This window comes from Cnephaeus nilssonii, assembly GCF_951640355.1.
Source record: "Cnephaeus nilssonii genome assembly, chromosome: X".
Taxonomy (NCBI): domain Eukaryota; kingdom Metazoa; phylum Chordata; class Mammalia; order Chiroptera; family Vespertilionidae; genus Cnephaeus; species Cnephaeus nilssonii.
In genome coordinates, this window is record NC_137071.1 from 116,646,207 (window position 1) to 116,658,761 (window position 12,555).

Below are 12,555 nucleotides of genomic sequence, written 5' to 3' on the forward strand. Positions count from 1 at the left end.
TAATGATTATAATTTTATTGTGCTAATGAAACAAAATTGGGGTTATGTTATAATTTAGTAGATTCCTAGTATCATAGTGATACTTTAATGTTCCTCTTTTGTTCCATGGAAATAGTATTGTACAGAACCTCTATCAAACAGATATTACTGATTTAGAAGCTATTTTGTTAATTCCTAAACCAATTGTCCTTTTAGAGAAAGAAAAGCTAGAACCTAACCTTAATAAAATACTAGTTTCTATAATGTCACAAATTTTAAAGGCATGGGAAGTTTGAAGGTAAAGATTCAAGTTATGTTTATTATAAGCAGAATTATGGCTGTACACTTAATGTTCTATGTTTAAACCTATTTCTAGCATCTGGTTTGAAAATATTTGGTAGTAGTCTACTTCTGAAAAAGACAAATCCATTCATTACTGATGTGCATGGACACTTGGGTTAATTGGGGAAAGAGTTTCCTGTGTTCCCCATGCCTTGTTTTACATTTCAAACCTGTGTAGAATGATTTACATTTCAAATAAATATTGAATCTAAGAATAATCAGTGAAGAATCATATCAAATTATTATTTTGTAAATGAGGAGAGAATATAAGCTTGCAGCTAAAACAGAGACAGCATAATTGAAAATAAGGATATTATATTCAAGTTTTGGTATTTACTGACTTATTTCTCCAAATGTCTAGAGAATAAATTAGGTACTTCATGTATTTCTTTTTTGGGATGATTATGGGTGACACAAACTAAAGATAATATATTGCCCTGGGAAACTTAAATTCTGCTTGTTCTTACCAGGTTAGCAAGCATGTAGTGATAACCTCTTGAATGTTTCCCCAGGATCACAACCTGCAGAAACAATAAAGAATATTGTTTATTCAAGAAAGACATTTTCAATTGCGCAATCAATGGGATGGTTAGAACAAATTAATTTTAAATGATCAACAGAGTGTTAGGTTTTTATACAGTATAGTCACAGTTAATTGGACCAGATTTCACTTTCAGGCAAAGAATACAGGGAGAATTGCTAATATCAAAGTTAAAAATGTCAACAACAAGGGAAAAAAGCTCTCTAAATTTCCAGGTCAGTAGCATCATTGTCACTTAAAATAGATGACAAAAGCAATGAAGCTGATGATCCCCTCCCTACCAATGAACTGGATTTCTGTATTTAGCTGTTGAGATGGCAAATGGGCTGAACTTTGCATACAAATTAGAAAATAGAATGTACAGTACTTTTTTTTTTGTTATCTGGAATACGTAGGGAATAGAACAGTCAAAGAATGGGGTTAATGGGATTTTCAGGTTAATCGAGGTCACTTTTGCTTATTGAAAACACTTTCTTTTCTCTTGTTTTAATACCAAAAGCTTGTGGCCATCTGTACATCTTTTGGTGCTGCATGCAATGCCTTAGGACAGTGGGGAAGAGAATTTTCCCCTTGGGGACATTTGGCAATGCCTAGAGACATTTTTAGTTGTCACATTTGAGAGGGGTAACTAGCATCCAGTAAGTAGAGACAAGGGATATTTCTGGACATTCTACAGTGCACAGGACAGCCCCCTCCCCCCCCAAAAAAATAATTTATCTAGCAAAAAATGTCAGTAGGGTTGAGGTCGAGAAACCCAGCCTTAAGGTCATCATTGTTATCATAATTTTCATGAGTAACAATGTATTAATAATAGCCTTACAATTTATCAAGTGCATTTTTATTTTCTCAAAATATGTAAGTGGATTGAATATTTTTCAACCAAATATATTGGTTGGCAGTTTTGACTAAATACCTGACATTTTATTCAGTACTAACTATGTGCAAAATACTTTGCTGAGTGCAGGTAGTGGGAATGAGGAGGGGGGTAACATCAAGGTTAAAGATACAACCAGAGGTGGAACCAGGTTTTATATAGAACTGATGTTAATACCTCTTTAAGAAAAATAATACAAAATTACAAATACAATGTTCTCAATAAGGGCTTGGAAAGAACCCATCCAAGTAAAAGGCCATTAAGCTTAAGCTTCATGACAAGTTCTATTGTGGACATAGCTGTCAAGGGGTTTAAAAACAACTTGTGAAGACAATTAATTGCACACAGACCAAACCAGAACTATATATAAAGGCCATTATCTTATCTTATATAACAAAAGCCTAATATGCAAATTGTCCCCTTGGGTGGTCGTTCAACTGGGAGTTCAACCGCTAGCTGTGACGTGTGCTGACCACCAGAGGGCGGTGTGGAACATGGGGGGTGTCATTGACGTGCTGCGACCTCTTGTCGGCTATCTGGAGGTGGGGGTGATGGGGATGGAGGTGCGGTGAGAATGCGGGGTGTCCACTGTGCTCGCTCTCACTTCCCCTGCTAACCTTCCCTGGGACGCTAGGGCTCTTGCGCCGGGTGCCCGCCCTGCACCTGCGTGGCCTCATTTGGGTGAGCCAGGTTGCAGCCGCAGGGGTGGTTGGTCTCCCTGTGAGTTCACGCAGGAGCCAGTCTGCAAGGCTGGCTGGGAGAGACCATGCTGCCTGCCCGGCTCCTGGTGTGGTACTGCTGGGTGGCCCAGAAGCCGTGCTCACCACATCTCCACATGGGGACTCAGGGGCCGTGACTTAGGCAGAGGGGGGCGTGTGGGGGCCCAGGGGCCCAGGTGCTACCCAGGACCCAGAGGTCAACTGGGGCCTACCCTTCCATCCAGACGCTCACACTTTGATCACCAGTCAGGCCTAGGGATTGCACCCGTGCATGAATTTCGTGCACTGGGCCTCTAGTAATAATAATAAAAACCACTGTCCTTAATTGCGTATCTAATATATGCCAGGCACTGTGCTAGGTGCTTTATGTGATTTTAATCCCTAGAACAATTTAAGAGATTAAGTATCATTAGTTTCATTTTACAGATGAGGAATCTCAACTAAAGAGAGTTTATGTGATTTGCCCGAGGCCACACAACTAGGAAGTAGTAAATCTGGAATTAGAACCTGGGTCTGTCTGAATCTAGAACCCATATTTCTGGCAGTACATTACATGGTTTCTTAATATGTGCTAAATTTCAAATACTAATAACTGCTCTAGGTTCTGAGAGAAGGGGTGTCTGAGACCTGCTGGGATGGATAGGAAAGGCTTTTCCTGGAGGAGATGAGGTTTAAACTAGCCCAGAAGTGGAATCATATATTCAGATATCATGCTGGCATTAGACCTTAAGTCATTTCAAGGGGAGAGAGAGAGAGAGAGAGAGAGAGAGAGAGAGAGAGAGAGAGAGAGAGAGAGAGATTACATGAGTAAAAGTGCTGTTTTTGATTAACTTAAAATATGAGCCACATTTCTGACTGATTATTTATGGAGAAAATAAAAGGTTAATGAATGTCTTGAGGAGGTGATTTTTCATGCTGCCATGAAACAAAATGAGCTGTTATGAATCTTCTGGGATGTATTCTTCAGTGTCCGCTTGTGAGAAACATCCTTACTGGTGACATTTGTTAACTTTTGATGGCAAGTTGGGACTATACATTTGTTGAATTTTTAACTCACTGACAATCATCAACATAATAAAATCAGAGAGTTTTGAGTTCTGCCAGAAAAATGAGCTGATTTGTAAAGACATATGGCAGAGCCTAGAAAAAAATAAAGAAGCAAGCCCAAAGGAAACAGAGTAAGTGTTTCTCACCAAATGCAGGGCTTAGTGGCCTTTTGAACATGGGAAAGGTGAAAGAAAGTAATGGAAAACCTTACTGTTGTGAGAAGAGCCCTGAATGAGAGCCGATGAACCCAACCTTGTGATGTACTTACTGTATGACTGTGGGCAATTCATTCACCTTTCTCCATCTTCCATTTCCTTATCTGTAGTCTGGGACAATGAGCTTGGCCCTTCCTATCTCAGAAGTGTTGTCAAGATTAAAGTGAATAACATCCAGAAAGGAATTTGGGATGTGAATTGTGTAATTATGTGACGTTAAATAACTGTGGGAAGGAGTCATTCACGAAGATTTTTTTTTTTTAGGTTCAGAAAAAGAAGCCATTGGAATATTTGCTTTAGTCCATGCCTAGATGGTCTGTTCAGAACAAACTCCCTTATTTGAAGGTAGCTCTCTAACAACATCACCCCTTCAAAACTTAGTTTCAACTAAAAGAGATGGGAAAGTTATCTTAAGATAGAAACCTTTAGGTATCACAAAGCTGCTGCCTTGAAGGCTGTAATTATTTCCTCATCCTTATTTTCAGTGCTTTCTTAACTCTTATTTAACATACAGTTATTACCAATCCTGTTTTTTTTTTCAGTTCACAGTAAGTGAAAAGCTGGAAATTAGAAGGGTTGTGCATGGATGGAGGGGGGATATTAGAAAGAGCTACATTAGCAGCAGAGGAAGTGACAGACTGACTTAAAGGAGAAGGAGGGGATTTTTAAAAAGCAGACAATATTGTACTACTGCACAGTATAATCAGGGATGTTTGCTGTGAATGTCTGAGCCATCAGAGTATAGATTACTGCATTCAGTAATTTCTGCTGGAAAAACCCAGGGATATGTATCATATGTTTTAGGGAAGTTTTCCATAAAAAATGCTCAAAGTCTTAATACTTAAGAGATTATACTTCAACTAGAAGCCCGGTGCACGAAATTCGTGCACAGCGGGGGGTTGTCCCTCAGCCCAGCCTGTACCCTCTCCAATCTGGGACATCCCTCTCACAATCCAGGACAGCTGGCTCCCAACTGCTTGCCTGCCTGCCTTCCTGATTGCCCCTAACCGCTTCTGCCTGCCAGCCTGATCACCCCCTAACCACTCCGCTGCCAGCCTGGTTGATGCTTAACTGCTCCCCTGCCAGCCTGTTTGCCCCCAATTTCCCTCCTCTGCCAGCCTGGTCACCCCTAACTGCCCTCTCCTGCAGGGTTGATCACCTCCAACTGCCCTCCCTTGCAAACCTGGTCCCTCTCAACTGCCCTCCCTTGCAGGCCTGGTCCCTCACAACTGCCCTCTCCTGCTGGCCATCTTGTAGTGGCCATCTTGTGTCCACATGGGGGCAGGATCTTTGACCACATGGAGGCAGCTATATTGTGTGTTGCAGTGATGATCAATCTGTATATTACTCTTTTATTAGATAGGATAGAGGCCTGGTACAAGGGTGGGGGCCAGCTGGTTTGCCCTGAAGGATGTCCCGGATCAGGGTGGGGTTCCCTTGGGGCGTGGGGCGGCCTGAGCGAGGGGCCTGTGGTGGTTTGCAGGCCGGCCACGCCCCCTGGCAACCCAAGAGGAGGCCCTGGTATCTGGAATTTATTTTCCTTCTACAATTGAAACTTTGTAGCCTGGAGTGGAGCCAAGCCTGCTGTTCCCTCCGGGGCGGCAGCCATTTCTGTGGCAGTTAATTCACCTTCTACAATTGAAACTTTGTTGCCTTAAGCCGGTGGGCCCGGCCAGGGTGTGCGGAAAGCTTTGCTTCCCCTGTTGCCGCCGGCAACCCTGGCCTGCTCTCTCAAGCTCCATTCTGCCATTTGTTTGAATTTGTTTACCTTCTATAATTGAAACTTTGTAGCTTGAGTGGAGGCTAAGGCCTGCAACGGCTATGGAAAGTTTGGCTTCCTCTGTTACCTGGGAAACCTTGCTCTCTGTGGCTGTAGCCATCTTGGATTGGGGTTAATTTGCATACTTGCCCTGATTGGCTGGTGGGCGTGGCTTGGCTTTATGTAGCGGAGTGATGGTTAATTTGCATATTACCATTTTATTAGAGAGGATTATCTTGGGGCAGCCATGATCCTACTGATATGAACTAAGTGAGGCCTCACTGCAAAGAGTGTCATGTTTTACTCTTGGTCTTGCCCTTTTTTGAATTTTTTGGCATAGAGCGTGTGGGAGTAAGGATGGGATAGATGGCTTGTGCATTATATGGTGCACAAAAAGAAAGTTTTTTTTTTCAGTTAGTGTTAAATCTTTATTTTTTTCTATCTGTTACAGATGAACAAAGCATAAATTTACCTTCAGTTATTTAATGACTCGGGTAACCAAGATAATGTTCAACTTTGCTTTTATAGTAATTATAGTAGCTTTTTCTGAATTAGTTTCAGAACTTCAAGTATAAAAGCTCTTTAATAGTCTACTGTGAAATTTAAGAAGGAAATACCAAGTTCCCCAACCCATATACTGTATTCACTGTACCTTTGTAAGGTTTGTTGGAGATGATGGATGGCTTGTTATGATGGCAGATATGATAAATGCAATAAGGGGAAAATGTGTGAAATGTAGATAAAATTCATTGTTTTAAATAAATTTATTTTTATCTTCACAAATAGGACCTGAAAGAAAAAAATGCCACAAAACTCATTCACTGAAACTTAAACAACAGTTTCCTTTGCAGAAGAAAAAAGCTCTGCTACTAACACACTGAGTTGTGCATATAGGAGAACATTAAATTATTTCGTTCCCCCCCCCCCCCGCTTTACAGCTTTATTGGGCTATAGTTTACATAGCATAAAAAGTTTAGACGTACAATTCATGATTTTTAGCAAATTTTTAGTCATACAAAAGTCACCACAATCCAGTTTTAGAACATTTTCATCACCCTCTCCCCCAAGCTTCCTTTAGTCCTGTTTTCTTAAGGTGGAAACTGAGCTTATTGTTATGAAACTTTTACTTTTTTTTCTGATAGGGGGAGTTTCAAACTGTACATTTCCCTATAAACACTTCTTTAGCTGCATCCCATAAATTTTTATATGTTTTACTTTCATTTTCATTCAGTTCAAAATATTTTAAAATTTCCTTGCAACTTCTTCTTTGACCATGGATTATTTTTAAAAAGTCTGCTGTTTCACCTGGCCAGTGTGGCTCATTGGCTGAGCATCGACCCACAAACCAAGAGACCACTGGTTCAATTCCTGGTCAGGGAACATGCCTGGATTGTGGGCTGATCCTTAGTAGGAGGTGTTTCTATCTCTCTATCCCTCTCATTTCTTCTCTCTCAAAAGATAAATAAAAATATGAAAGGAATTTTAGGGGTAAAATAGGCAGGTTTAGGGAGTTTTAGATATAAAGAGGGTCCATTGGGGAGAAAGGCTTGGAACCCATAGGTGAGGGCTTAGAGCTACCAAAAGACATACTAGTACATTCTCAGAGAAGAAAAAAAAGAGGTGCCACAGGATAAGGGGAGAGGAAGACATCCATCACAGAAGATAGGGAAAAGCCACAGGTTATGGGGAGAAAAAGGAAACAAACTTTCAGAGGATAGAGAAATGTTGACAAATGGGAGAAAGAGGAAAACAGATTTTCACAGGAGATTGAGAATTCTACCACTGAAGGGGGAGAGAAAAGGAGGGCACCACGCGAGTTTTGGGCTTTGAAGCTGATATTTATTCTACCAATTGGAAGGCAGTATGAAGAAACAAAGAACTGCAGCCTTTATACACCTTAGAAACCAGGGGCTTAGTGGGTCACCCCCTTTGGGACCCCACTCCCTATGCGTGAGTCTGTACTTGTTTCTAATAAATTTCCACCCTTTTCATCTACCACCTTTTGTCCATGGCTTCATTCTTTGAATCCACCTGGACAAGAACCCGGGAAAGAAACCATCCTCGCATCCTGCTCAGAAAAAATGACCCAACTCAAATATATTAAAAGTCTGCTGTTTAGTTGCCAAATATTTCTCATTTTCCAGCATTTTCTCTCGTGTAGCTCTAATTTCATTGTTTTGATCAGATTTACCCTGTATTATTTTAATCTTTTTAAATTTATTGAGCCTCGTTTTTTAAAAAATCTTTATTGTTGAGATTATTACAGATGTCCCTCTCCTCCCCCCTCCCCACCATAGCTCCCTGCCGGTTTCCACCCTGCCCCAGGCCCTCGCCATCCTATTGTTTGTGTCCATAGTTAATGCATACATGCATATAAGATCTTTGTCTAATGTCTTCCAGCCCCTCTCCACCCCTTTCCCTCTTAGAATTGACAGTCTGTTGCATTTCCATGACCCTAATTCTATTATATTCACCAGTTTATTCTGTTCCTTAGATTTCTTATTAATTTGTTTTTTTAGATTCAATTGTTGATAGATATGTGCTTGTTGTCACCTTGTTGTTCATATTTTTTATCTTTATCTTTTTCTCTCTCTTCTTCTTCTTAAAAAATACCATTCAGCATTTCATGTAATACTAGTTTGGTGGTGATGAACTCCTTTAGCCATTTCTTGTCTGTGAAGCTCTTTATCTGACCTTCAATTCTAAATGATAGCTTTTCTGGGTAGAGTAATTTGGTTGTAGGTTCTTGGTATTCATTACTTTGAATATTTCTTGCCAATTCCTTCTGGCCTTCATAGTTTCTGTTGAGAAATCAGCTGATGGTCGTATGGGCACTTCTTGTAGGTAACTAACTACTTTTATCTTGTTGCTTTTAAGATTCTCTCCTTGTCTTTTGCCCTTGGCATTTTAATTATGATGTGTCTTGGTGTGGTCCTTCTTGGGTTCTTCTTGATTGGGGTTCTTTGTGCTTCCTGGACTTGTAAGTCCATTTCTTTCACCAGGTAGGGGAAGTTTTCTGTCATTATTTCTTCAAATACGTTTTCAATATCTTGCTCTCTCTCTCCTTCTGGCACCACCATAATTCGGATGTTGGTATGCTTGAAGTTGTCCCAGAGGCTCCTTATACTATCTTCATATTTTTGGATTCTTTTTCTTTTTGCTCTTCTGGTTGGGTACTTTTTGCTTCCTCATATTTTGATTTGATTCTTGGGATCCTCTACTCTACTCTACTGTTGAATCCCTGTATATTATTCTTTATTTCAGTCAGTGTATGCTTCATTTCTGACTGGTCCTTTTCCATTTTTTTTTTTTTTTGGCATTCTCACTAAGATCTTTGAAAGTTTCACTAAGTCCCTTGGAGGTTTCTAGAAAATTCTTGAGTAACCTTATAACTGTGGTTTTGAACTCTATATCCAGTAGTTTGCTTTCTTCCATTTCTTTCATTTGTGACATGTTTCTTTGTCTCCACATTTTGGCTGCTTCCCTGTGTTTGTTTCTCTGTATTGGGTAGAGCTGCTAAGTCTCCTTAAGTTGATAGAGTGGCCTTGTGTAGTAGGTGTCTTATAGGGCCCAGTGGCTCAGCCTCTACAATCACCTGAGGTGGACACTCTAGGTGCACCCCTTTGTGGGCTGTGTGCACAGTCTTGTTGTAGTTGAGCCTTGATTGCTGTTGGTGTCACTGGGATGAACTGACCTCCAGGCCAATTGACTGTGAGGATCAGCTGTGACTACAGTGGGAGAGCTGCTATGCAAGAGACTCCCCTCTGGAGCAGGACTTGCTTCATGGGACTTTGGTGCTCACTGAATCTTCCCCTTGACTGTGTAGCTTATGGATGTGTAGAGTTGTAATCTGGTATGGTCTGACACTGACCACTGGCTACACTGGCTCTTGGGTCTCCAGGGAGGTGCAATTCAGCCACTGCCTGGGACCACCCAACAGGAGCTACAGAGAGATCTGCAGATTCCTCCTCTATTGGGTTTGAAAGTGCCCAGATGAGACCCAGCTGTGAAGCAAGGCAGGCTGGTGCTGGTGCCTAGTCTTGGGCCTTTTAATGATAGGTTTGGGGCTCCCTGACCCAGCTGCAGCTTGTTTAACAGGTTTTAGCCTGAGAAAGGACAGGCCATTCATATGCAAAAGCTGGCACAGCTTGGGTGGGGTTGTAAATTGGGTGGGGTCGGGGTGTCAGGGAATCACCAGGGTGGAGCAAACAGAAATGGCTGCCAGTCAGCCCTGCAACTGCGGAGGTCCCAGCATAGGAACAATGACCACTGTGAGCACCTCTGGAAGAAAACTGCCCCCAGTTCCTGCCCCAATGCCAGACAATCCAGTTTCTCCTCACATGTGTCTGGGTCCCCCAGAGCCTTGCCCAGCACTGGAGCTCAGAGGAAGCAGGAGCTTGTAAGTTCAGTTCATGGTGCTTGCCTTTTAAGAGGAGCAGCTGGGTCTCCAGCAGCCTTTGTGTCACTGAGCCCCAATCTGCACTGGTTTTTACAGCCTGTAGTTCTTACTGCCCATAAGGACTTCTTTTCCCAGCTCTGGGACCCTGGGCTGTGGGTCTGGTGTGGGACTGGGACCCCTTGCTCCTCCGGGCAGCCTCCAGGGAGGTGATCTCCGCAGCGGCGATCTCCCGCCTGATTAAAAAAGCGACACACATGGGGGCCACACCAGCCCATACCATGCCTCCGCACCTACTACCAGCCTCAGTGTGCTTTCTTTTTTACCTCTCTAGTTGTAGGAATTCCATTCAGCCAGCTTCCGGAAGTTCTGGATGATGGTTGTTCTGTATTTTAGTTGTAATTTTGATGTGGTTGTGGGAGGCAGCAAGTACAGGCATTTGCTTATGCCACCATCTTCTCATCTAAATTATTTCTTAAATAAGCCAGTGAGCCTGGCTGTTGTGACCCAGTGGTTGAGCACTGTTGACCTATGAACCAGGAGGTCACTATTCGATTCCAAATCAGGGCACATGCCCAGGTTGTGGACTTGATTCCCAGTAGGGGTTGTGCAGGAGGCAGCTGATCAGTGATTCTCTCTCGTCATTGATGTTTCTCTCTCTCTCTCTCTCTCTCTCTCTCTCTCTCTCTCTTTCTCTCTCTCTCTCCCTCCCTTCATTTCTGAAATCAATAAAAGTACATTTTAAAAAAAGAAGCCAGTGAATCATAGTCTACACATTTGGGAATACTTCCCTTTATTGATTCCCCCATACACTGATCTGTGAAATTGGGGCCTGAGTGTCACTGAAGAATTAAAAATAATTCCGAAAATGTTCATTTGGTTTTCTATGTAAGAGGCCCTTTCTTTTTCAATTTAATGCTTATCTAGACATTTTCATAATTTTAGAAACTTGAAGTTAAATTGCTCCACACGACTACATGAGAGAGGCCCACAGACCCCTTGGGAGTAGAAGCATCTGTTTCTCTATGCTCACATTAAAAATATATATGCGTGTGTGTGGAAAAGTGTCTGTGTTTTTTCCCCTTTGATCCATCTGGTATGCAGATTAGGTTATTTGCAGACCAAAGTACCTCCAGGTTTGAATTTTCTACATCAGTGCCAAAAAAAAAAAAAAAAGGATCTATGTATAAAGATTGATCTTGCTTTGAGTACAGAACATGCCTTACTGTTCATCTTAATCTGCTACTTGTTGATTTAGGACCTAAGAATGTTTGGGGGGCTGGGGAGAGAAATAAAGGAGGTTTCTGGTTTTTGTTCACCAGATTTACCTGTTGAACAGGCATTTTCTCTTTAAGAAAAAGCTATTAGACCACATTCCTTATGTTCCAAGATGACATTTTAAAGCCCCTCCCTTTACTGCTTCTTCAGTTAAGAAGACATACTGTTGTCCTATGGCAACTTATCTAATTTTAACCGTGTTGGGTGTTAAATGGTGCTATGCTACAGAAATCAGCCTTAGAATATGCCATATTTCCCAGAAGAAATCTCCCATCAGGTTTGATAAAAGGCATTCATTTTCTTGAATGAAAATCTGAAGTACTAAATTGATTTGGTCTTCGTAAACATATACTGCCTCAGAAGTCACTTCCATTAGAATTATTTTTCTAATAGTCTTAATTTACACACACATGCTCTCCTATAATTGAATGACAGTGCTTCATATTGCAATCATCTGACTTGAAAAAATGTGCTGAATTAGTAAGGCAGAGAAGAGCCAATCACCTGTATCCAAGTCAACCCAATGTCAGTGGGGGTGGGGGTGGTACAGATAGGGAAATAATGGCTGAAACTTTTCATAAAGAAGGAAAATGGGAGGATAACCAAGAAATTTTGTCCATGCTTATGCTATCTACAGAGGAAGCTTATGCAGACAGAAGACAATTGAATAACACATCAAATAAAATGCTAGGATGTGAGGATTAGAGGACAAGAATTTAACCAAAGAAGATGTCTTTGAGAAGTTTCCTTTCTTAGACTTTAATATTGAGTACACTATGACTGAAATAAATATGTGGAAGATTTAATGCTAAACAGCAGGAGAGGCAAAGAGAATGTACAAATAAGAGGCAATAAATGGCCATAAGTTAAGCTTATTTTTTTTAGCTAAAGACAAAATTTTAATGCATTTCCTTCACACTTTTTAAAAAAATTTCTTTATTGATTAAGGTGTTTCATATGTGTCCTTATTCCCCATTACCCTCCCATGCCCCCCACTCATACCCTCACCCCCCTGTTGTCTGTGTGCATTTGTTAGGCTTACATGCATGCATACAAGTTCTTTGGTTGATCTCTCCCCCTACCCCCACTCTCCCCTACCTTCCCTCTGAGGTTTGATGGTCTGATCAATGTTTCTCTGTCTCTGGGTCTATTTTTGTTCATCAGTTTATGTTGTTCATTATATTACATAAATGAGTGAGATCATGTGATATTTATCTTTCTCTGACTGGCTTATTTCAATTAGCATAATGCTCTCCAGTTCCATTCATGCTGTTGCAAATGGTAAGAACTTCTTTTTTACCGCTATGTAGTATTCCATTGTGTAGATGTACCACAGTTTTTTAATCCACTCATCTGCTGATGGGCACTTAGGCTGTTTCCAAATCTTAGCTATTGTAAATTGTGC

At 41.2% G+C, this 12,555-nt stretch overlaps 1 protein-coding gene across 1 annotated transcript in view; it reads right to left on the minus strand.

Moving 5' to 3' along the window:
• The window catches only part of GRIA3 (glutamate ionotropic receptor AMPA type subunit 3), a 373,784-nt gene that overhangs the window by 136,163 nt on the left and 225,066 nt on the right, over window positions 1–12,555 (minus strand). Inside the window, exon 5 of the mRNA XM_079764724.1 lies at window positions 789–842. Coding sequence (XP_079620850.1) covers window positions 789–842 — 54 coding nt within the window. The remainder of the gene's footprint in view (window positions 1–788; window positions 843–12,555) is intronic.